The sequence below is a fragment of the Haliotis rufescens genome, unplaced genomic scaffold (genome assembly GCF_023055435.1).
Source record: "Haliotis rufescens isolate VD_foot unplaced genomic scaffold, xgHalRufe1.0.p SCAF_22, whole genome shotgun sequence".
NCBI classification, from domain to species: Eukaryota; Metazoa; Mollusca; class Gastropoda; order Lepetellida; family Haliotidae; genus Haliotis; species Haliotis rufescens.
The window spans coordinates 13,624,178-13,649,698 of NW_025963913.1; the positions used below are offsets into that span (position 1 = coordinate 13,624,178).

The following is a 25,521-nucleotide window of genomic DNA, read 5'->3' on the forward strand; positions in this document are numbered from 1 at the left end:
AATCCCTCTATTGACACACCAGCGCGCATAGCAGGCCCATCTATCCTCATATTGAACGTTGTCGAATCCCTCCGCGAAGCCAGTATTGTATCTGCAACTCGTGCAGGAATACTGTCTTCTGGAGGCGATTCTGGACAGTGGCCAAGCCACCCACTGAATCCTGGGGTTCGGGTGGAGGGCCCCGTTCTGGGATAGGAGGTCCGGTCGTAAAGGTAATAGAACAGGAGGCTGAGCCAGAAACCTGAGTATTACGGGAAACCAACTCTGCGCCGACCAAAGGGGTGTCAGTTGCACAAGAAGCTGCGCAGGCTGTGTGGCTAGCTGAGAAAGAACCCTGGGAATCAGAGGAACTGGTGGGAAGGCCCACAGAACTCTGTCCGTCCAATCTAGCTGGAAGGCGTCTGGTGCCGCCGACCTCGGGTCGGGGACTCGGGAGCAGAACACTGGTGTCTGGTGGTTCACCCCAGATGCAAACAGATACACCTGGAACGACCCGTACAATCGGGAGATAATCCCGAATATCCCCGGGTCGAGCCTCCACTCATGAGGAGCGAGGATCCGGCGAGACAGAGCGTCCACACGGACGTTGTCCAACCCTGGGAGATAAACAGGTATCATCCTGATAGCGTGAAGGTCGCACCATAGGAGGAACTGCCACGTCTCTTGGAGAAGCGACGGAGACACCGTTCCCCCCTGCTTCCGGATGTAAGTCATCGCCATTTGGTTGTCCATTTCTAGACAAACCACCTTGCCACGAAGCAGATCCAAGAAGCGTTGCAACACCAACCTGACAGCTCTCAGTTCCAGCACATTGATGTGCAGCGCAATCTCCTGCTGGGACCACAGACCCAAGGCAGTGTGATCGTTCAGAACGCCTCCCCAGCCGGAGAGTGACGCGTCTGTCTGAACTGTGAGAGACGGAACGGGAGTGTCGAGGGGGAGCCCCCGGGACAGATTCCCGTCCTCGGTCCACCACTGAAGGTGGCCTTGGTCTTGCGGAGAGGAAGCCCGCTCTGTGTGTTGAAATTCGCCCCTAAGAAGACCAGGGTCTGAGCAGGGTTCAGATCTGACTTCTTTAGGTTGACTATCCACCCTAGAGATACCAGAATGTCTATCACACATCTTGTGTAGCAATCTGACTCATATGATGAGATAGCGCTCGTAGCAGCCAGTCATCGAGGTACGGATGACAGAACCCACCTTTCGACCTGGCCACTTGGGCAGGAATCAACATCAGCTTGGTGAACACCCTCGGGGCCGTGGAGATCCCGAAGGGTAGAACCCGGAACTGATAACAACTCCCGTCAAAAGAAAACCTCAGGTATTTCTTGAACTTGGGGTGTATAGGTACATGGAGATAGGCCTCTTTGAGGTATATCGACGTCAGCCATTCACCGGTCTCTACAGCAGAGATCACTGAGCGCAGTGTCTCCATCCTGAAGGACGGTACCTCTATGAGTTTGTTCAGTTTTCTCAGGTTGAGAATAGGTCTGAACCCTCCGTCTTTTTTGGTGACGAGGAAATAAGTCGAGTAGTAGCTCTCGCTTTCCTGTCCCATTGGAACCGGCTCGATAGCAGCTTTGTCTAGCAGTGCTACGATCTCGGCCCGAAGTATGTCCGCCTTCTCTCGGGTAGCGGGCACCGGTGTGCGCCTTATCCCGGAGAAGGGTGGCAGAAGAAGTTTCCACTGAGGCAAGTGGCCTTAGCAAGGGATTGGATGACCTTCTCCCATTCCGACAGGCAATTAACCCCAACAGTCGGAAACCCCGAGGACTGGTAACTGTGGGGCCATCTGGGGCAGAGCAGGAGCTATTGGGAACCCTAACTACCTGCTGCGCCCCAGGGAAGAGGGTAGAACCCAACTTATAAGGGAGCGCAAGTAGTTCTTGGCGTGTGGACGCCGAGTACTTAGACATGGACATCCACAGCCGGCGCATGCCCATGACTGCGCACATCATCTGGGAGGCGCAGCTACGAATAGCATCCCTCGCCAGATGGCTATGAATTTCGGTGAATTGGCCAGCCAACTCCAAAGATTCAGACTGCCCCATCCCCCACCAGCTCCCGCTGCACCGCAGACAGGTAAGCCGAGTGGACGGCAATACAGAGCTGTTGGCAAGCATTACGATATTGCTCCTCGAAGCAAACATAAGCCGCCTTCAACTCCGCCCCGCACATAGGGAAGAGTGGCAACCGCCGGCCCTGCTTAGCCTTGGCTAAGTTGGAGGTTGAAGACCCCCCCAGGGTCACAGAAGTCCAGACGTACTTGCCACGACCGGCACCTCGAAGTCACGGTCCTCTGCCAAGGAGTACCGCCTATTAAGTTCGGGAAGATCGAACTTCTTACGGGCACCCGAAAGCAGGGGATTAATGACCTCGTGTACAAGTGAGGTCAGAATGCGGAGCCGCACCTGGAGCGCTTTGCTCGGAGCAAAAGCGTCCCCGGGGAAGACGGATCCGAGACGGGCATGGGGGCAGCCACCTGAGGCAGTACTTGGACAATTTTATCCCTGACATGCCTCAGTGAGGATGTGAAAGAGAAGCTCCCCGAGTCATCCCCTCCCTCCTCCATCCACTCCTCATCTCTCGACTCTGAGCCGAAGGTGGTCTCCGACTCCTTGGCGCAGGGATGTGAGCAGGTTTTTTAGCGAAAAAAGAGGAAAGTCTAGGGGGGTCTGGGGGCATGCCCCCCCAGAAATTGTTTAAACATTTGATTGCATTTTAAGCAATTTCGTGCAGTTTGGACAACATTCACACCAAGAAATGTAATAAGTCAATGGCAAAAGTCAGTAAGTCAAATAAACAAGATGGCAGATGCAATAAAATTTCGAAGTTAAATCAGTACTTCTAAAAAATCGGGCATAGCTTCCTCGCACCTGGCTACCCGCCAGGTCTGGGAGCAATACTGCCATAAACTTCAAACCCCATCCCCCAGACACAAGGACAACTGTCACAAGCATGCAATGTCTGACCCTTTCCCCATGTTGAAGCATATTGATAAAAAACTTACCTTGTACTTACTTACCTTTAGTTGAAAAAAACAAAACTCAATTGCAAACATAAGACATTAATATAACATATATCCCCATGTTATGGGTTTTTGAACGCTGAAGAAACATTCATAGTTTTCTCGCTAATCACATGAACAACTGTAAAACATCTCATTCACTTACAGGCTTAAAGACAACTTTAAAGACAACTTAAAAACAAGCTGAGTATTTAAAATTTCTGTGTGACGCCACACCCCACGTTATAGTGCAAGTATTCGTGATAGAAAACGTATGATGTCCGAAAACCTATGCTGCTGAAAGCTCTGATCGAAAACAGGACAATCCGCGACGAGTCAGGCTTTCGATCATATTTTTCGGAGTGTTTTTTTTTAAATCTTTGATTATATTTTTACGTGGAAGATGATTTTTCCCGAGGACTACTGTGCTAAAAAACGCGATTTTCCGCGTTTCCGCGGAGATTTCACATCCCTGTCGGCGAGAGAGGAAGTAGACGGAACAGGAAGGGGGCGCCCGAAGGCCTGGGCCCTCGCATCCCCCGACTGTCCCCTGTCTGACACCGGGTCCCGGTCCCGAGGTGCTGGGGGTTACCACTGGTCGAAGCATGGGCTCAAGAAAAGCCTCCACCTGCGCCTGCCACCCCTCCGCTGGGGATCGATCATGAACCAGAGCCGAAGCCCGGATGCGAGTCGTCCCCGAGGCCAAGCGGCCTGCCATGGCCAACACCGGGCATTCCACTAGGGCCCGCGGCCGCATCCAACGCCGACGCTCGGGGAAGCCCCACCCGCAGCTCCTCTCGAAGCTGGGACTTGACATCCTCGAACATCGACGCCATCTGCGACTGCAGAAGCGCCGAAATATCACAAGGTTTATTGGTGGTGCAGGGGGGGGGGGAACCTCGGGGACCCGAGAGCCCTCACCCCCGGTCTGCAATAAGGACGCAGTGGGGGTTGAAGCTACCGGGGCGGAAGAGTTAGCCTTCTTGCCCTTAGCCTTAGACTATGGGGGGGGGGGGGAGACAGTCTGTGACGAACGGATGTCGGCCCCCGCCTCCAATAAACCCACAAATGGAGTAGATCAGCATGGCGTCTCTTTCTCGCCTTGGGGGTGAAATTGCCACAGATGGCGCGCATGACTGATCGTCATGCCCATCCTCCGCCAAGCAACGTAGACATCTGGGGTGTGGATCTTGCAGGGGGATAGCCGCCTCACACCCCGTACAAACTTTGAAAGTCTGCAAACAGACCGTTAAAACTAAACGGAGGGGGAACGGGGAGGGATATGTATCAGTGCGAAATTGATGAAATTGCAGAAAGATACATGCATAATTACGACACAAACACATGCAAAGGCGTAACGAAAATGCAACAACGCGATATCGATAGCCAAGGTCCGTGTATACATTTGTAATATACAAAGGTAGCGTAGTAAACCACCACCCCCGAGCGGAAAACCGCACAGTAATGTGCGCCCGTTGGGCCCATAAAGTTACAGACGGGTTTGAAAGGAAACAATGGAGTGAAATAATGTTAAAATAAGAAAGCCATGTTGGGTACACGAGCATGGAATTTATCAGAACAGAATAAGCTACACAGCGGACGCCTTTACCTGAAACGAACGTAGCACGTGCATGTGGCGGCCAAGTTACAACATTTAATAAACCATAAAATGCGAGGAATTACGCCTTTGCAAGGAAGAAAAGGGAAATATACCACACATACAGTTTGGTCAGCCATGTCTTCAAGTTTCAACGTATAAGTTGGGTGAAGGTGTTCTCTGAGTCTTTAGGCACATCTTGTCTGCCAGATGACATAAGGAAAAGTGATTTGGGTGAGAGTGACTCCCCTTGGCGTGTGTCGCCTGTAGAGGGTGAGGCCCCGTTGGGGTGGTCATATATCATACAAAAACGTTGTTTTTTGTGTGGTAACATTTTTTATTAAGGAAAATGGTTACAACTATGTCATGTAGATTTTCTTGAGCAAGGAAAATGCAATAAGTGCCCCAAGGAGGATTTAATCTGAAAGAGAATACAGCCATTTGTAGTGATTCTGTTCACCTGGAAGTATACGAGGAAGCAGTCAAGTTTCTTCTTGCTGGATCCCTTGTCGAAGTACTGACCACACGTCTCCAGGAGTGTACACACCAATCTCACTCGGAACAAGTGCTCAGGAGGATCCAAGGGGGTAGGATTTTCTGAAAGATATTCACATCATGATCATTTATGTACTGTACAGTGCACTGCTAAACAAAATATATTTCTATAAAAATAATCTTACAATTCAAAACTGTTCTTCACTTATGTCTCCTTGTTTATTCTAAACTGAGGCAGCTGAACAAGCTTACCATCCAAGCTGATGCCAAATGTAATGAAAGAGTAGAGTGTTTTGAAGATGACGGCTGACTCCACCATGCGATAGTTGTACAGCTCTCCCAGGTACTTGACACAACTAACTCGCCTCTGGTTGTACTTTGGGTGGTTCACCTGCAAGTTTGGAAAACGTTCAGCCCTAGATTTCATGACAGGTTTGTAAGTGGTATCAGTGGTCACAAATACAAAGACACTTATACAAAAATGACTTCTTCATCCTCTGATTCACTACCATGACATATACTATTGTTAACAAAGGCATTCTGCCACTACGACTCACATATGAATATAACAATAATGTGAGCGGAAATAAACAAAGACTTTGGAACACTTTTTCTACAGATTGTCTGAAAATTTAAAAAAAAAAAAAAGTAAATACAACTGTGTAATAGTAACATCATGTAAGAGAAGGTAATGAATATGAGAATTAGCATGAAGAATCCCATTTTCACCCAAAATGGCAAAAATGAAATATATTCAGATAATTTTAATAACCATAAATATAGAAGAAAGTTAAAGAATGTTTACCTCCATTCCTAGCCTTATATCCTCCAATACTCCATCTACAACCTGAATAGCAACATGCTCCTGCAAGAAAGCATACAACAACATGATTATATATTCTAATGACAAAGATAAATGGATAGAAGGGGTAGATCAGGCTTGCAGGGGCCTGACACCAGTATGGATCTCAATGTGTGACCTTGCTGATTGTGTCCACTGTGTCACCAACACGCCATGACTGCTAAGGTTGTTACTTTTACTTATGCTATCAACCACTCGTTTGAATAATCCAGACTGGATTACATACATACTGCCATTTTTGTTATTTCCACGTGGTATCCATACAGGTACTATAAAATATCTCAGCTATCACTGGGGCCTACTGGGACGTTGCTGAACATTGGGAACCCATATAGACATCTAAATCACAAGTTCCTTTGAATCAGAGAATTAAACGAAGAACACCACGCAGAAGGATACATACATGATATGGTGCAAGTCCAGCCAGCAGATTTGCAGCACAGTGTACAGAGTTGTAGCGGATGTTCCACACTGCTGTCAGACACTTGGTTGTGTAGAAGGCAATCTGTGGAGACATAAACAAGTTGTCACCTTCGAACATGTTTCAAATTAATTGAAGCATTATACTATTACAACAATGGAAAAACTAAAACATTGTCAATCAAATCACACTGACCACCTCTGAATGAAACAACTGACTTCACGGACATATCACCACAGCAATTTATATTTGTAGGATGTCATTCTCAATCATTGTCGGTATGAACTTGAAACTGAAATATGTACCGTACAAGTGTAGGCTACAAAATGAGCCGAGGTAACAACAATATTCAGAAAATGTGTTGCAATACATTTAGGGCAGGAAAGAACAGAAATCAACAAAGAAAGTATTTGTCAAGTTTTAAGTTCAACAGACTTGAAACAGTGCTCTAAAATTGGCACTTCTCCATCTCGCACTATGACGTCATATCTTTTGTGTCACAATAGGCTGTGTGACATAATAATAGTGCAGTCAAGAACTAACCATTGCATGGCTAGTTGCTTTAGAAAGTTGCTGCACTAAACAATTTCAATGCCTCTCATACCTGTGCGTAAGGTAGAGCTATGTTACCTGTCAAGTCTGAAGAACACAGTATACAGCATATGATTCTTATTATGAGAAGTACAATTGTGATGTAAAAAAAGAATGTTTGACTTACAGCTACATCGTCCCAGTCTAACTTCCTCATCTGTCTCAGCACCTGAAAAATTTGTCACAAAATTTCAGTGTTGCTCACATATTTCTTTCATGAAACTTTAAAAATAGATACATTCACCATGACAATTATGTAAATTTCCGTAACAAAGAGGAATATGCACATGTATATAATGGAATTTCAGAATGTATTGAGCCTGAGAAATATAGGTTATTGTGACAGATATTAGTATTGACCTGACCTTGTTGAGTCGTCTTTCACAATTTGGCATGTTTCAGTCAAGTGACTTACTGATAATTCTTCAACTGACTTCAACCCTGAGGTACTTTGCATTAAATTAACAAAACTGAGAACAGATCAAATATTTTATCCTGGAGGGTCAATCACCAAACAATATTGATGAACAGCTAATTCAATTTAATGTTGGGATAAGAATATCAGCATGTGAGAGAGGGTTTTGGAAGATGACCCCTGCCCTTGTCGATCCACATCCAGCACCACAAATGAGAAAACATTGATGCCATCCATAACCTGGTACTGAAAAATAGGAGTATTACACTCCACAAATGAGAGGAGACCACAGACTCCTCATATGAGTCACTAGAAACAAGCCTTCATGGACACCTACACATGTCAAAGGTTTGTGCCCGATGGGTTCCGAGAATGCTATCGATCTGTAAATAATTGATTCTGGAAGAGACAATCCAGTGACTGACATAATTAGCATCGAGCTACGCAATTGGCATGCATCAACCTGGTCAACGAGCCTGACCACCTGATCTCGTTACTCGCCTCTTATGACAAGCATAGTCGTCTCTTAAGGCAAGCATGGGCTGCTGAAGACCTTTTCTAACCCGGATCTTCACGGGTCATATCCTCTATATACAAACAAAGACCTTAACAAGTTACATTACCTTCTCAGTTGTAATTTTAGATAGGTCTTTGTAGAGCAGCTTGCGTATGTACTCATGCATGGGAGGTCTCTCGATACGAGCCACCTGCTGGTACTCTGGAGGGTTGCTGTAGAAGTAGGCGTTCTCTATCATAGTTGTGTACCGACTGTCTAGGTGAAGAGCAGCCTTCTTCCTCATCATTACATCCTAAACAAAATATTCAATCAATGTGGTGGTTGTCAAGACGTACAAGAGAGACAAGACTGTAATTAGCAAACAGTTCCACAGCTCAAAAGACACTTATGTGAAGTATGAATGTAATAAATAATACATCCAGGTTATATTACCAAATATGCTTTTGTCCTGTGATGTGAGTCCATAGATCTGTACAGGAATCTGCCACATGACTCCAGAAGAGCACAGGCCATCTCAATATTATGGTGGGAAAAGTCAAACATCAACATCTGGAAAACAAATATTACTTTTTAAAAAAATGTTTTGAAATCCTAATGTACTTACCAGAGTACAAACAAGAATGGTCATGAATACATGAAACATTAAATGAACACACCAACTCAGCAATGCAACAAAACACTTAGATAAGACATGCTTTTCCAGTCTTGAAATGGGAAACGTGCTTGTGAAATTTCTTCAAGATCTCCATATCCTTATCCTACCTTCAGGCAGTGCAAGACCTCTACTTTGGGACACATCTTGAACTTCACAAGTTCTCCTGCAACAGAGAAACATAAACATTATCCATACAGACACAATGCTCACTGAGCATTATAAATTTTTTTACAAACCTGTAGAGGTTATGGATTCTCTGATGAAATCCTCCTTGGGGCACTTATTGCATTTTCCTTGCTCAAGAAAATCTATATGACATAGTTGTAACCATTTTCCTTGATAAAAAATGTTACCACACAAAAAACTTCGTTTTTGTATGATATACCACCACCCTTACGGGGCCTCACCCTCTACGGCGTCTCACATCAAGGGGAGTCACTCTCACCCAAATCACTTTCCATATGTCTAATGCTGACGGAATGTGGGCAGGTGGGTGTCCGTGCCCCAAGGAGGATTTCATCAGAGAATTCATAACCTCTACAGGTTTGTAAAATTCTCTTTCAGATATATCCTCCTTGGAGCACCTATTGCATCAAGATAGACTCCTAAAGATAATATAGGAAGTGGCATCCGTCAGCAACAGGCGTAAATAAATATATCGTACTTTCGTATTCAACAGAATAAAATAAAATGGAACCAACCTTATCGTGAGGCACCACCGTCGAGAGGCGGGGGCTAGAGACAGGGCATGGTCGACCATATATTATGATAAAGCCTGTTTTTGCGGCTTGTCATAAGTTGAGAACTCGAAAGACCCCCCCACACACACACTGTTTTTAACAAGTGATATAGGGGCGTAGATCACGAGAGACTATAACCCGTGCTAAGCTAGGCAGAGGGTCCCCAAGGATCGAAGGAGTGCGTGTGCAAATACAAGTAGTTATCGAGTAGTAAGAACTGATATTTATCGACCGCAGAAGATAAAATCCGGACCATTACTGAGCAGTATAACCGGAGGACTGTCTAAAATCTCGAAGGCTCAATCCACTAGAGATAAGAACTTTGCCCAGTTCGGAGAACTGACTGACCAAACCGAGCACGCTCGCTTGAGTGTTTGTCGAGTTGGTAATGTTTGATGAACGTGCTCGGCTGGCTCCAAATAGCCGCGGAGCAGATCTCCTCAATGGGTAGAGCCGCGGCGTACGCTTGTGATGTAGCCACTTGTTCTAACCGAATGAGCCTTCAACCTGGTAGGGGGGTCTCTTCCTGTAAGCGTATACGCTGTACAAATGGTTGAAACTATCCACCTCGAGATAGATTGTTTGCTCGCAGGTGAGCCAGCCTTCCTACCGCCGTAACAGCAAAATAGTTGGTTATCCTTACGGATACCCTTAGTTCTGCTGATATAGACCTTGAGAATCTTGCGGACATCCAAGACATGAGCATGTCTTGCAGTGGTCCCCGACGAGGAAGGCTGTGAAAGAGCAGGTAGCTCGATAGGAGCCGTCACGTGGAAGGCGTGTGCGACCTTAGGACGGTAAGAGTCCGGTAGTCGAATACTGACTGTCCCGGTGGAAGACAGTTAGTTCGGGATCGGCTGACATAGCATGAATGTCGCCTACCCGTCTGCCGGACGTTACCGCCACAAGGAACGCCGTCTTCCAGCTCAACAGCTGAAGGGAGAGAGAGACGACAGATCCCGAAAGGAAGGACCGGACAGCCAATCAAGAACGATTGACAAGTCCCATCGGGGACTGATCCGCCGGACAGGCGGTCGGATCCTGTCCACATCTGCTAAAAAACGCTGCACTAATGGGTGTGCACCCAGAAGTGCCCCGTAGACAGGGACGTGAAAAGCTGCAATAGCTGTAGAGTACCCCCGGACTGTCAATGCAGCCGTCATCTAGTCTCGACTGTAGGAACTCAAGCACGGCTACGAGATCTGCAGAAAAGAGATCTGCAGAAAAGGGATCTGCAATCCCTCTATCGACACACCAGCGCGCATAGCAGGCCCATCTAACACTTCTTGTGTAGCTATCTCACTCAGGGATTGCGATAGAGGTCTTAGTAACCAGTCGTCGAGGTACGGATGGCAGAACCGACCTTTCGACCTGGCCACTTGGGCAGGAATCAACATCAGCTTGGTGAACACCCTCGGGGCCGTGGAGATCCAGAATGGTAGAACCCTGAACTGATAACACCTCCCGTCGAAAGAAAACCTCAGGTATTTCTTGAACTCGGGGTGTATGGGTACGTGGATATAGGCTTCTTTTAGGTCTATTGACGTTAGCCATTCTCCTGTCTCGACAGCTGAGATCACTGAGCGCAGTGTCTCCATCCTGAGAGTTTGTTCAGCCTTCTCAGATTGAGAATAGGTCTGAACCCTCCGTCCTTCTTGGTGACTAGGAAATATGTCAAGTAGAAACCCTCGCTTTCATGTCCCTCGGGAACCGGTTTGATCGCAGCTTTCATTAGAAGTGCGTCAACCTCGGCACGGAGGAATTCTGCCTTCTCTCGGGTAGCAGGCACCGGAGTGTGCTTTATCCCGGAGAAGGGGGGCGGATGGTGTTTCCACCGAGGCAAATGGCCATCCCTTAGAGTGGACAGGGTCCAGGGATTGGATGTAACTGTCTCCCATTCCTTCAGGAATAGAGCCAGTCGGCCGCCTATGGGGACATCCGGCTTGAGGCAGTGGACCCCGGCTGTCGGCAGTTCGATAACTTGCGACTGTGGGTCCACCCGGGGCTCTTCAGGCGCTAATGGGAACCCGATGGGTTCCTGGCCCCGCAAAAAGGCTGCTGGCCTCGACCATCTGCCTTGCCCCGGCCCTTACCTCTCTTGCTCCTCCCGGCGCCCTTACCTGAAGGAAGCGTCAGCGTAGGAGGAGTCAAGTGGAGAGGTCCGCTTACGCGGCTTAGCGCTGGGTACCTCCAACAAGGCCTTAGAGTCCTTGATTGAAGCGTACAACTGAGCGGCCTCTCGGACCACCTACTGAGCCCCAGGCAAGAGGGTGGCACCCATCTTATAAGGCAAAGCAAGGAGGTCTTGGCGTGTGGAAGTCGAGTATTTAGATACCGACATCCACAGCCTGCGCATACCCATAACAGCGCACATCATCTGCGAGGCACAGCTACGAATAGCGTCCCGCGGAAGATGACTGTGAACTTCGACCCCCCCCCCCCAGGGTAATGGAAGTCCAAACGCATTCATCGACCACTGTTACCTCAAAGTTACTATCCTCTGCTAACGGGTACCTCTTAATAAGTTCGGGCAGGTCGAACTTCCTGCGGGCAACCAACAACAGAGGGTTGATGACTTCATGCACCAGGGAGGATAGAACACGGAGCACCTGGGCACCTTGCTAGGTGCAAAAGCGTCCCCCAGAAGGCGGAACGGGCATGGGCGCAGCCACCTGAGGCATTACCTGGACAACCTTGTCCCGTACGTGCCTCAATGAGGAAACGAAGGAAAACGTCCCCGAGGTCTCCTCCTCCTCCCCCCCCCCTCCTCCTCTCTCGATTCAGAACCGAAGTTAATCGACTTTTCCCCGAGAGTTGAAGCAGACGACCTTTAAAGTGGAGCAAGTCCACTTGTCTTTTCTTTTGGGCCCGGGGGGTAAACGCTATGCATATTGGGCATGACCCATCATCATGCCCGTCCTCCGCCAGACATTTAAGACAGCGTTCGTGTCGGTCTTGGGGAGGGATGTTTGCGGACACAGTTTGAAGGTCTGTAAAAAAGACCGTAATTTCTGAGTTGGGCGGGAAGGGAATTGAAGTGAATCAGTGCGATATAAAGATTGGAAAGATATATGCAAAATTGTGAAACCAGAAGCAAAGGCGTAATGTAGAATGCGATTTGTAACGCGATACTAATAGCCAATGTCGTAGTATAATTATAACACCAAAGGGGCGTTTACGTGCTAAGGTGTAAAACCCGTAAAAAAGGTAAGTGTAGTTATAAATTAAGGCACCACCTTGGGTTTATGTAAAGGAAAAAACTGTAGTCCAATGCTGTATGATATAACAAAACCCGAACCCGTTTTTTTAATGGCCTTGGTGTTACATGTATCAGACCGTGGAACTACAATATGGACGCCATTACGGCCATTTGAATTTAAATGTACCGTGCACGTGGAGTAGAATTACAACTCTATAACTTTACAATGCGAGGTATTACTCCTTTGCAATGAAAGAAATGTACCATACATACAGTTTGGTCAACCATGGTTCTTGTCGAACGATTAGATTTCTCTTATTTGTCTTGTTGAAAACAGCACGTCTGTCTCATACAGATGACATAAGGAAAGTGATTTGGGTGAGAGTGACTCCCCTTGGCGTGAGACGCCGTAGAGGGTGAGGCCCTGTAAGGGTGGTCGTATATCATACAAAAACGAAGTTTTTTGTGTGGTAACATTTTTTATCAAGGAAAATGGTTACAACTATGTCATATAGATTTTCTTGAGCAAGGAAAATGCAATAGGTGCCCCAAGGAGGATTTAATCTGAAAGAGAATGTTCCATTGTTTTCATTGTAGAAAGAAGTCTCCACATGATGTCACATGAACACACTGTCACACATGATAAGGAAGGATCTACAACCTTTGTAAGGATTCTACACTCAGCCATCCACCAGGCCTGCCCTCACATTAAGCATACCAAGGCTTGGAACTTACAAAATGAGTTCACTCTGGACAGATAACTTGTAATTCCTCATAATATATGCTATTCTCTAAATATCACATGCATCAACACTGGCTTAATCATCCATTGACAAACGCTGTTGTAAAATCAATCAGAATAATCAAGGCAATAAACACTCACCTAAGAATCTGACAGTTTTTAGTTTAGATTCAATATTGATCTGGTCTTTCTTTTTAATCTGAAAAAAAGAAAATTACAAATGCAGCTGTCAATCTTTTATCATGACCCATCCCCATCTCTCTTACAACCATCTAAATTATTGCTGGTTCCATTACAAAACAATATCACAACAGGTATCAGGACATCTAAGACCTGTTTGTCGTAACAATGGTCCTAAGAATGCTTCGACTTACATGCCACTTGAAGTCTCCCTTAAGGTACTGCACTAGATCAGTGGCCACATCTGGCATACACGGGTTCAGAATGGCCACCAAGCGGGCATAGAAGGGCAACAGGTCATACCTGGGTAAATATACAGCAAACACTGTTAATAGGTACATTTCACTTGAGTATGATTGTAACATTGTTTACTAAGTAGAATCAATGTCTACTGAATTTTTGTTCTGACAGGTAATATCAATAAATAACTGTCCTTATATAATATTTACACCAAACATCTACTGGAAATCATGCCAATGGAATAGTTCAGGCTCCTGAAATGGTTTTAGCACATATTGAATAGGGCCTGTCCATTTTAAATTCTGGAATGTATCACACTTTTCTGACTAAAATATACTAAATATACTCTGTATATTGTCACTGATGCATTGGCCAGACAGATTTCACCTGGCAGGTCTTGAAATAGAAAACATGCTTGTCAAATTTCTTCATTATCTCATATCATTATGATTTCACCTGGCAGGTTATTACTCACAAGGAAGTTCATACTAAAACAGGAAACTATGGCAAAAGATGACTTGCCTTGTCCGATGTACAGTAAACAATCCTCGAACAAGTTTCCTTCGATTGGATTTGGTGTTGAAGTTCATGCAAAATTCAATTGCAGCCTGTAAAGCACAACAGGGAATGCATCATGATAAAAGGTGAGGTGAGGTGAGGTGAGGTGAGGTGAGGTGAGGTGAGGTGAGGTGAGGTGAGGTGAGGTGAGGTGAGGTGAGGTGAGGTGAAATTGGGTTTAACGTCGCGTCCAAGATTATTGCACTTATATAGCGACGTGCATGTACGTTTATGTGTTTGTGTGGCTGCTTGTACTAGTCCGGACTGATGCCGATTTATAGTGCTAGCCCACTGAGATACCATGACGCAGTTTAATATGAATACCCCACTTAGACACAGTATACTGACTCAGAGCCGACCAGTCCTTGATTTAGCCCCTTAATTCCGAGCTCCAGACAGGGTAGCTACAAATACCATCTTTTAACATCTTTAGGTATGACGAGGCCGGGGATCGAACCCTGGACCTTTCGCTCTCCGGGCGGATGCTCTACCACTAGACCACGGAGGCGGTCTCATGATAAAGGGGGGTGTCACAAATCATAGAACTGACAACACTTATTTTAAATATATACCATGTCAGTGCAGTAATGAACACTCTGAAGGAATCAATATATGAATAGGGAGTTATCAAATACTGTATTATGAATGTATACCAAACACTATTGATTCAAGCATTGCTGTGTTATCAGGATAGGCCCAAATTAAATAAGATAAATTGGTCAATAATGAGTATGTGTAAAACAGAATTGTCTTCTCTTTCAAGAAATTAGAATCATGCAAATAGGGCTACTCCTAGGGCTGTGTAGTGACCTGGATTTTGTATTGTAATATATTGCCATACTTTAACCTGTATTGCGATACGTAGTGCAATATATTGCCAATTTACATTTTCATGAGTTAATCAGAGTTTTACCCTGTATTAATGTCAGATACTATCAAGCTCCTTCCCAAGCTCCTTCGTTATACTCTCGGTATAGAGAGCTCCGCAAACAGGCTATCGCTGTGAGGAGCTTGATAGTCTGGATGTGTACGCGCTAATTGATATAAAGATTGTCAGAGGTAAGTTGTATCAGAAAGATACTATTTTCCATCTCCATATCGATTAGGAACACATAAATATACCTATTTATATTTGCCCTAATATATTGCTACATTTACAAACGTATCACAATACGTATTGCTGAAATTTGCACCACAATATACCGGTGTACTGGTAATACCGCACACCCTTACTTATCAACCAGGTCTGGTGAAATTCGGAAATACTGTTACTTATACCCCAAATAGCAAAAGGCACAACTTTATCCCCTGGTTAATACAGTCACCAAGTTCGGATGAAGAATCTTGAATAGTTTTTCAGTTCACCTCCAGAAACAACACCTAACTCCATTTTAGATAAGCCTAACTTGTTTCCGTGGAGACAAGAAAAAAATAATTTGATTAAAATTCCTAAACAGCAAAAGTCACTACTTCAGTCCCTGATTAACACAAGTATCAAGTTTGGATGATTTTTTTTTACAGTTTTTTAGTTCTGCTACGGAAAAACACCTACCTCCACTTCAGCTAAATCTAACTTGTTTCCTCGAAAACAGTGAAAAATGAAATTTTGAAAAAGGCACCACTTCAGCCCCAGGTTAATACATGAAACCATGTTTGGATGAAATTTTTTCAAGTTTTTCAAGTTATGCTCCAGAAGCGGAGTGCTCATGGATGTACGGACAGACCCAGATGATGAAAATATCTCCCTGCATTCAATGCCGTGGGGATAAAAGCACAGTCAATTGGACCTCAAAAGTATGCTCTGAAGACCAAAAGAGTGCAAGTTGTTGACGGAAACGATCAAAACTTCTACTTATCAACATGATTGTGTTCAACTCCATGTTTTCTTGCATCTATCTGTCAATTATGTCTTTTTCATATCATGTAGCAATGGTACCTTGTCGATGAGATCTCTGTTTACACAGTTGGGTAATGACTGCAAGTATGCTTCGAACTGTGTCTTCATCAAAGTTCCTGTTTCGCCATCATCTTCTGTGACAGCAATATGGAAACAATAAATAATTTAATACTGAACAAGACTTTTTCCAAGCCCTGCTTCCAGTAACTCATCTACGCATGAGCATTTTGACAGTTCGTTGCTTTAACGACCAGCCTTCAAATGTTTCAATACCATAGATAGCAGCATAACATGCCTCACCAGATCACACCCAAGTTGAATCATATTTCAAGGCAGCACGCCATATGATTGTTGTTGAGCAAAGCTTCAGAAACTTAAATTTTAAAATGATTTGCTCCAAAATCAATTTTACTACCAGGGACTTACCGGTACAGGTATTCTCATAAGCCAAAATGGAACAAGGAAATTTCAAGTTGCCATTATGAATAATCCCTGGGTAATGCCTTAGTTTTGCAAATATGACGAAAAAAATAGCATTTCTAATAAGTTTTACATTGTTATTTTAAACAAAGTGCTAAAATTCCTTTTTTCACAATTTTCCTGGTATGGGCACCTAGATAAAATTCCTTGATAAATCCAGAAAAATCTCTTTATCATTCTCTGTTAGTTTTATGAATCTATGCAACACACAGGGTAAGAAAATTCCTGCATAGGATGCAGTATGATTACAAATACATATCAGTGATGTAGGAGAGAGTTCTCACCATCAGCTTCAGGTGGTATGAAGGACCTGTCCTCTGCCGTGTCCTCTGCTGTCTCCTCCCTGACACTGCTGTCCTTGTCTTCAACCTCACTGCTGCTACCATCAACCACCGCCAGTTTCTCCTCCAGCTTCTCCTCCAGCTCTACCTCCAGGTCCTCCACCTCTAGGCACTCCAGGTCAACTGAAGGAGATAATATTCCAGATAAATGGTAACCTATAGTATGGGTTAAACAACAAAACAAATACAATGGCAAGATCCTAGGCTTACAATATAATCTTTAAGTAAAACATTTGCCTTTAAATGACCAGAAAATATTGGGATTTAACGTCGCATTCAAGATTATTGCAAAAATATAGTGACGTGCATGCACATGTTTGTGTGTGTGGCTGCTTGTACTAGTCCAAAATAATGCTGATTTTATAGCGCTAGCCATGCTGCAATTTAACATGAATACCCTACTCAGACACAGAAAACTGACTCCAAGCCGACCAGTTCTTGTTTTATCTCCATAATGCCTAGCGTCAGGCAAGGTAAGAAGTACCATCTTTTAACGTCTTTAGGTATGATGAGGTCGGGGTTCGAACCAATCATAGGTTCCTGGTATGCCCAAACATCAGAATGATGGTGACTGAGTGAGTGTGTAACCGAAAGATTTGATTGTTTCGGATTGTGATCCGCATTTTAAGACTTCATAGGGAAGGGAGGTAACTCCGAAGTTGGAATGGCGGTTCGATGGGTCCAGTGTGCTTCGCTGCAGTGAAGTTACCACATTGTAGGCATTTGGGGGTCAGAAATTTTGTAAGTATGATTATGTTAAGTGAGCAACATGTTCATCTATCCAACAATTGCATAATATAAACCTGACATTGCCAAATTCAACAATAATGTGCAGTTATATCTAACCATGCTAACATGTCTTGACCACGTGGGTTAGCCTGAAATGGTGCTACATGTTTTTGTTGAACCGACAACTAGATCAAGGAATACAATGTACAAAACACGGCAGTGTAAACAAAATGTGAAGATGAAGTAACAAATCAAGTACAAGAAACATGCCCTTTTGTTGTGCCTACAGTGTGAGTTTGGCTTACTGCCATAATTTCACCAATTTCACATCGCCCTGCAAATATTTGAATCTGGACTACAGAAGCCAGTGGTTGACAGCATGAGCAATAGTCCACACCATCAACACCAACATAATCAACCTAGTCAAACAGTGACTAATTACAAGCATGTGATGGTACTATTCTGCCCCAGTATCTGCTTTGGGGCACATGATTAATATAACTCAAAGTGTAGTCAAGTCTTGTGAAGATACACCTGTGGCCCATAACATCCATCTTCCCGAGGCAAGGGAGTTAACTGACTGTAAAAGTTCAGTTTACACCCTTCCGAACTAGGCAGGATTTTCTTGGCTTGATCTTAGAGCCACCAGTGCCTGTCACGAGTTATGTCCCTTCTATGTCCCTTCTATTAACCAATAAGATGCCACCTCTAGTATCACTTGCATTTGCTATAAACAAAATCTGTATAAAAAAAACCCGGGTCTTACCTCGCGAAGTGCATCAAATCACTTGAGCACTATGATTAAAAACATGAAAATATTTGGAAAATGTCTGTTGATACCCAGTTGGCACATACGTGCTCTGCAAATCCTGCAGTCAAACGAAATTTACATGGCAGTTGCCATGTTGTTTATGGATGTCAATTTTGTTACGTGATTTTGATTGGACTATGCATAAACTCATTAGTCCAGCCAATAAAAACTCCATAATTCCTACCAATTTCAGCAAGGGTCGAAACTGGACTTTGATAGCCAGTTAACTCCCTTGCCATGGGAAGATGATAATATCAGCACAAACCCACACTTTTAAACTAAATGAAACTCTTTAATACTGAGAGTGCAAACTCTTATCATCATTTACCAATTCAAGATGTTCCTGCACTCTGCCTTTTGAATGTTTCCCTGTTAAGAGTTTAAATTGGTAATGCCACAGCACGAAACCAAAAAGGATGTAGAATGAAATCCTAGGATAATCATCAGAGCAGAAAGCTTACCTTCTTCTAGGACTGGATCAGGTTCCTTGTTTGCATCTTTACTTGAAGACTGCTCACTGTCCTTGTACAAAATCTGTAGTAAAACGATGTACAATACCTGAATATGTTTATGGTATGGTACAAAGTTTGTCTTTACAATCTCAAACATACTTGAGCTATATCTAAATATTCAAGACATGTATCATTCCTGGAGGACCAGGAGCTTCATCTTGCACTTACCCCTGGAATGAATGACCTCAAATCAGGTAGAGATTCATAGAATGTTCTTGTGTCTTCATCTTCAAACAAAGTGCAGTCTCCCTCATACTGACACTGCAAATTAAACACACACAAAACTGATAGATGAAACAAGGAAGGCACATTCATACAAGGCAAACAAATAGTGACTGAGCAAGCAAATGTTGTTTGCTGTTTAAAACAGCACCTGGCAATATAAAGTTAAGATAGAGATCAGGTTTCTTTGTGAAATCGGTGTAACTGCTGACAAAGGTAACTTTAATTCTAACCTTAGTGGTTAAGGTTAACCTTAGCTAGGCTGTATTGTGAAACAAGGCCCAGGGCCTGCTTGCAGACAGCAATCTTAGCACTGAGACTTCCATTTCTCCCATGGATTAAGATTGAATTGGGCAGGCTAGTTAACCTGCATTGAATGTACTTATGTCAGCTTTTCAGCCTTGCACTGGGACAGTACCTCAGCTCCTTTCATTGGACTGAAAAAGTCAAACATTCCTCCGCTTTCGTCTTGTTTAAGGTCTGAAAATGAAATACAATGAACATGATGACAGGCTTCTTAACTAACCCAAAAGAACAAATGAAAGAAATGGTTTGCCTTAAGCTGAAACTGTTTGCACCAATGGACTTTCCGATTTGTGTTTTTCAATTTATGATTAAGCAATCATACCAAATGCAGAAATATCTATTTATGTGCACTTGCACTTGCATACACATATGTCACTGTAAATGAGAGAATATTTATTGTATTTTAAGCAAGCCTGTCACAAACACAAAATATTACATACCTTCATCCGGTAGGTCGGGTAAATCTTCATCTAGTAGATCCTGGAAAGATTAACATGCAGGCATATAATACACTAAACACACAATCATGCTAGTAAAATACACACAAACACACACACAAAGATAACATAGCCTTGATCATGTGACATATATGAATCATGAAATTGTAGAAACATACAGTCTTCATCTAACAGGATTCCCCTGGACATAGCAGAGGGCGAAACCGCATTATCGGTGGTTCGAGAAGGGAGCTAACTCTGTTTGCCTAATCAAAAGTTCGAGGTGGGCCCACATTCGAAACTAAACGCACTTGTTGTTGAGAATATGTACTACGTAAACAAACCCGCATTACGAACTGCTATTTTGTTTATTTAAAATAAGTAACTTATAATTGGATTAGAATGTACAAATGCGAAGACACTACAGCAGAACTCACTTCTACGAACATTGCAAAACTAGGTCATGGTCATTAATATTCATGAGTTATTCCCTTTATGGAACAAGTTCTCAGAAAGGTTTGAGTTAATAGGCTTGTATCATGTCCGAGTTCAGTTCAAGTGTAGACTTATTTTCAGGCTTATATTGCCACCAACACTTATGATTAGATTGATGTGTTATACTGGAAAAAGTAGAATGAGTGGTATTGCCTCTGTAAATTTAATTTGAAGTGGATCTAAGTTTCTTGCTTTGTAACTATTTTTGCAAAACTATTATGGAACGAGTGTGGTCAGCTATGATGATGTTATTCAAACTTCAAAGACTTTCGTCACGCTAAATAATTTACAAAGACGTTTCCCATCAATATTACAAAATGAGAATAATATATAACACTATATACCCATGCAAAGTAATGACAAATGTCAGCCCACTGAATGACTTAGTGAACCCAATGAAGACCAGTGACTTACTAATGTGGGCCCACCTGTTTCGATCACTACATGACGGAAGAAGTGGGCCCACATTTTAGAAAATGGTTATCAGCACTAAACCACTAAACCCCTAAGAAGATGTACGGATGAAAAGATAAATATATAATGCATTCAAACATATAATTAAGAATACGTTTTACCTTAGGGATAAGCTGGCATTTAATAGCCAGGCCAAGAACAACGTACAGCGTGACTGACGCCATTTCTCATAAATACGAAAACAACAGAGAGAGCTTCCATTTGAAATTAGAGTGACCTCCCTTTCCCAATATGTCTCAATTGAACATGAAACATACAAAATGCTGAAATAATGTCTCCAATATCAGATCTTGGCATTGTCAAAAACATGGCTTACCATCTGATAACTTTGGGAGTTTTAATTATACTTTAGCAATACTTGTCTTGATGACAGATCTTAAAGTTTCTTGTCCCTATCTTACTTACAGCTAGAACTGCTGCACTTGTGTGAAGCTTCTGGTATGTAGTCAAGGCATTCTCATATGCATCACGTCTCTCATTGCTCAGTTCACCTTTGGTCTGATGAAATGATAAATTGATAACAAGCAGCTTGAACAACATTGCATGGAGAACTCAGAAGCTAGAGCATCACATTAGGATGAGCTCAATGTATGGTAAGACAAATGGTTGAAGACACAGGTGATGCTTATGATTAACATCAAAACTGATGGGTGGGTGAGTGAGTGAGTTGGGTTCAACATCGCTTTGAACAGTATGTAGGATATTTCTCTATGTGTCAGCTCAATGTGGGAAGAAAGCTCAAGGTGATGCTGGTCTAGAATGTTTACCACTTGATTTAAACATAGTTCTTCATAAGAACGGGATTGGAGGATCAGTTCTTCCCACATAGATTAAAATCACTTTATTCTGACATGTCTTAGGGATGCTGCAGTATATTATTTTGAAAGAGATGTAGTGGAAATGAAATAATAACACAAATCGTAATTATGATTACAAACATATCACAATGAACAATTTTTATGAAATAAGGCCTTGTCAAATTCAGTAAATTGTAAAAAATAAGAACTATGATACCTGTAGGATTCTTCGGTTTTGTCTTTCCATGCCCTTCAGCTCCTTGTGATCTTTGATGAGGTGTTTCATCAGGGAACTGGAGTAGTCTTTCAGCAAGTTCCTGCAAGCCTTCTGGCGTTCAGGGGGCAGCAACTTATTGGAGAGACAGAGTTCTTTTAACATGAGCGACTTAACAAAAGGAAACAACATTCTAGATATCTTAATGCTGTTTGTTGACAAACCTCACACTCAGCAATATTCCACTAATATGACAAGAGGTTTGCAAATAATCCAGTCTGGACCACATAACCCAGTGATGGATATATTTTCTAAGCATATGTTGCTGGGTATCTTGTTGCAATGCTGTCTGTTGCAAGTGCTTGCAAAACAAATGACACCATGATGTTCTGTCCAAGACACAAAAAAGAATTCTGTGTGCCGTTTTTAGCAAGTATGCAAGTAAATCTTATGACATCACTCACCAATATAACAGCAACATCACAGTAGCATGTTACTAATTGAGACTGGACTGGATTATAGAATCGATCCTAAAATTACCTTTTTTTATTAATGGTTGGTTGAAAATGTAAAAGCTTACAACCATCATCTAACATTCAGCTAACCTTGCTTTTCATGAGACCTGCTCCATGATGCTTCTCGGAAAGCAGCCTGTAAACAAGAAAGTGGTTCTCACTGTTGGCAACAGACAAATTGTAAAACACTAACTGTCTGAGTTGCAATCTAATTGCTTCCAACACATTGGTGAATGGGATTTGAAACCAAGAATTTATCTTACTATTCATAAAATATGGATTAAACATAACTGAAGGTAATTCTTTTAACAATGATAATGATATTGTGGGCTTTTCACATCCCTTGAATGCATGCTCCTAACAACACTGATAACTTTTGCATATACAATGTTGCAACAATATCTGTGTGGTCTATGTAGTCCAATTTATTGAATACATAGCAACACTCATATATTTAACTCATATTTTGCTGCACTCAGCAACACTGTAGCAACATGAAAGCAGCCCATTAATTATCAAGTCAGGGCCAGACAATCCAGTGGTTGATATTGTGAGCAAGATTTAAGCTGTTGGGATCAACCAAGAACCAAGCCTGAGCACCTGATCCATTTGGTATCCCTTTAAACCAGCAGTTTGCTGGGAACCAATTCTAGCCCAGAACCCCCACCAGTTTTTTCTCCTAACAAGGGTTGTTTCCCTGTAGCTAACCTGATCTTCCTGGGCATGATACCAACATAGTCATCTCCACAGTGTTTACAGAAGCTGGAGATAATGGAGAGGTTGTTGTGCTCATCTTTGTCGTTGTTCACCAGTATTGACAGTTGATTGGCCAACACTGGCAGGCCTTCCTTCAGTGAGAACACTCCCACAGATATCAGTTCCGCAAAGAACCGGAGATCCACCCGATACTTGCTTAGATTTGAAATCTATAAGAGAAATGGTTACCTTTCTCAACATGAAATACTTTGTAAACTGAAGTTTTGCGATGCAGGCAATGACTAGAATTTCACAAATTGTTCCTAAACCTACCAAAATATGCACCTATTATTTTACAAACATCTTCATTATCTCAGAGATAATAATATATGGTGTATTGTGACATATATTGTACTGCAATTGTTTCATTGCAGTTAAAATGCTTGAAGTCAGAAAACATCTTTCTCAAGCTTTACAGCACTAGTTTTAAACTGACAACTTCCATTACAGACTATGCTCTGAAAAATATTGATTAAAAATTCGAAAACTGATGAAAAGAACATTCTGGAGAGTCTAATAGTTGGTTGTGCTTCAGACAGGGTATGGAAAGTCTCTTTCTAAATGTTTATCCCACAGAACCGAGAGTGAGACAATGATTTTGACGGAATTAGTCGTACCACCCGAAACTGTCAGTGTTAAGCTTTTCAAGTATGTATGATTAGAAAACACAATCCCACGGTCACTTTCTTGATAAATTTTCAACAATTTGATTGGTCAGATGAAAGGTTGTAACGTGACCTGTAATGGGGTGTCCTCACATCTTTGTTTAGTGGTAGCAAGAATTAAGATCTGATTTTAAAGAAATTGTGCCACTACTTTAACTCTTGATTGCAGTTATTCATATACATATTAATTTAAAAAACTTTTTGAGTTTGTGGCTGAACCTCAAGTTCTTCAATATACGAAAGAAAAGAAAGTATTGGTATTGTGTACTTCTTGAAGTCTGTTGACCATTCTAAATCAACATAGTCAAATTGTATCTTTCACTGTTTGGATGAATTGATTTGTCTTTCATGCTTGATCAACTAGCAATTATAATCATAGTAATGCTGAACAAAAAAAATGTCATCTAACAAGAAGCTAATCAAAGTTCTCTTCAGGTAACAATCACCATCTGATTTGTATTTTTGGCAAACATGCCTTATAGATTTAACACACCATTTGTCTTTGATTCAAACTAAACATGCAGTAAAACTGAATTTTGAAATAGATAACATTAACATTATAACACATACTCACATCAGCATCGACAATAAGCAATTTGCCTTTTTTGTGTATTGCCATGACAACCTGTGATTGTAAGTGATGAATTCCTTGTCGTTTAATTCAAGTCATCTTATATCCAATAACATTATTTAACAACTAAAATTTCATGTCTCCTCAAAAAGTCACATATTAATTTCTTAACATTCATTTCCATACTTTTCATTGTTTATCATAAAAAGCCTGTTTCTAACAGTCGAAATGAGTGTGAAATACTTTAGATAGATAGATATATATATTAGCAAAATATGCAAAAAACAGTATCTGTGTCACCTTGCTAACTTAATGCAAGATTTGGATAGAACAGGTAGATTCAATCATTATATACTTAGTTCTCAGTTATAAGTGCCTCACCAACGATAACCCAGATTTTATTTCTAGTCACTGAAAATCATTCTCATCACATGATAGAATCTTTCTTTCTTCACAACTGTTCAGAAGTCCCTGCCTGAAAATCATATAAGTTCATGTTTGCCTCATATCTTTTGGTACACTGCAAGTGCCCTCTATGTGAGTACCTTCTCATCCTTCTTGTTAAGCAGATACTTCTGAAAGTTCTCCAGCAGTGCAGGAGTAAACTCCGCATATCTCTGGTGCATCAGGCTACACAGCTGCACTGCTGACTGAACGTCAGACATCTTCAGTTTCACCTCAGCAAGGGCAGATGCCTGTACATGGGGATTAATATGTTGTGAAATCGTATTGATTACAATAAATAAGAGTCAAATCTGGGCCTTGACAAGGTCATATGCACACCAGGGTAGAACTTGGAATTTCAAAAATAATTATTGGAAAATACACATTTTGTCTATTAACTGAAATGACTGAAAAGAAATATTGAATGATTTGTTTGACAGTTTTATTTACTGTGAGAAACAAACCCCAACTTATCAGTGTGCAAGAATCATTTCAGAAATCATTCTAAGTCAGTAGTGCCTATCTAATCATGCCAATGTAAAAATATATACATTTATATAGTGCCAATATCCTGAGTGATCTTAATGGTTGATATTACTGTATGAATTCATGAATGTAAGGTGGACCGATGCCAGG

General features: G+C 42.5%; 1 protein-coding gene across 5 annotated transcripts in view; it reads right to left on the reverse strand.

Annotated features, from left to right (window-relative positions):
* Positions 1 to 25,521, reverse strand: part of LOC124140109 (regulator of nonsense transcripts 2-like) — a 58,216-nt gene that overhangs the window by 25,417 nt on the left and 7,278 nt on the right. For 3 of the 5 annotated variants that reach the window (XM_046507486.2, XM_046507488.2, XM_046507485.2), the window contains exons 9-31: positions 24,987 to 25,136; positions 24,445 to 24,495; positions 23,158 to 23,375; positions 22,540 to 22,585; positions 21,938 to 22,069; positions 21,329 to 21,421; positions 19,958 to 19,997; positions 19,630 to 19,691; positions 19,158 to 19,250; positions 18,939 to 19,011; positions 16,881 to 17,060; positions 16,156 to 16,250; positions 14,184 to 14,269; positions 13,616 to 13,724; positions 13,383 to 13,440; positions 8,668 to 8,723; positions 8,338 to 8,454; positions 8,012 to 8,197; positions 7,101 to 7,142; positions 6,365 to 6,466; positions 5,905 to 5,964; positions 5,352 to 5,490; positions 5,065 to 5,201 (exon numbers count right to left, since the gene is read on the reverse strand). In XM_046507486.2, coding sequence (XP_046363442.1) covers positions 5,065 to 5,201; positions 5,352 to 5,490; positions 5,905 to 5,964; positions 6,365 to 6,466; positions 7,101 to 7,142; positions 8,012 to 8,197; positions 8,338 to 8,454; positions 8,668 to 8,723; positions 13,383 to 13,440; positions 13,616 to 13,724; positions 14,184 to 14,269; positions 16,156 to 16,250; positions 16,881 to 17,060; positions 18,939 to 19,011; positions 19,158 to 19,250; positions 19,630 to 19,691; positions 19,958 to 19,997; positions 21,329 to 21,421; positions 21,938 to 22,069; positions 22,540 to 22,585; positions 23,158 to 23,375; positions 24,445 to 24,495; positions 24,987 to 25,136 — 2,325 coding nt within the window. The remainder of the gene's footprint in view (positions 1 to 5,064; positions 5,202 to 5,351; positions 5,491 to 5,904; positions 5,965 to 6,364; positions 6,467 to 7,100; positions 7,143 to 8,011; positions 8,198 to 8,337; positions 8,455 to 8,667; positions 8,724 to 13,382; positions 13,441 to 13,615; positions 13,725 to 14,183; positions 14,270 to 16,155; positions 16,251 to 16,880; positions 17,061 to 18,938; positions 19,012 to 19,157; positions 19,251 to 19,629; positions 19,692 to 19,957; positions 19,998 to 21,328; positions 21,422 to 21,937; positions 22,070 to 22,539; positions 22,586 to 23,157; positions 23,376 to 24,444; positions 24,496 to 24,986; positions 25,137 to 25,521) is intronic. The other 2 variants (XM_046507489.2, XM_046507487.2) reach the window with 1 other exon arrangement.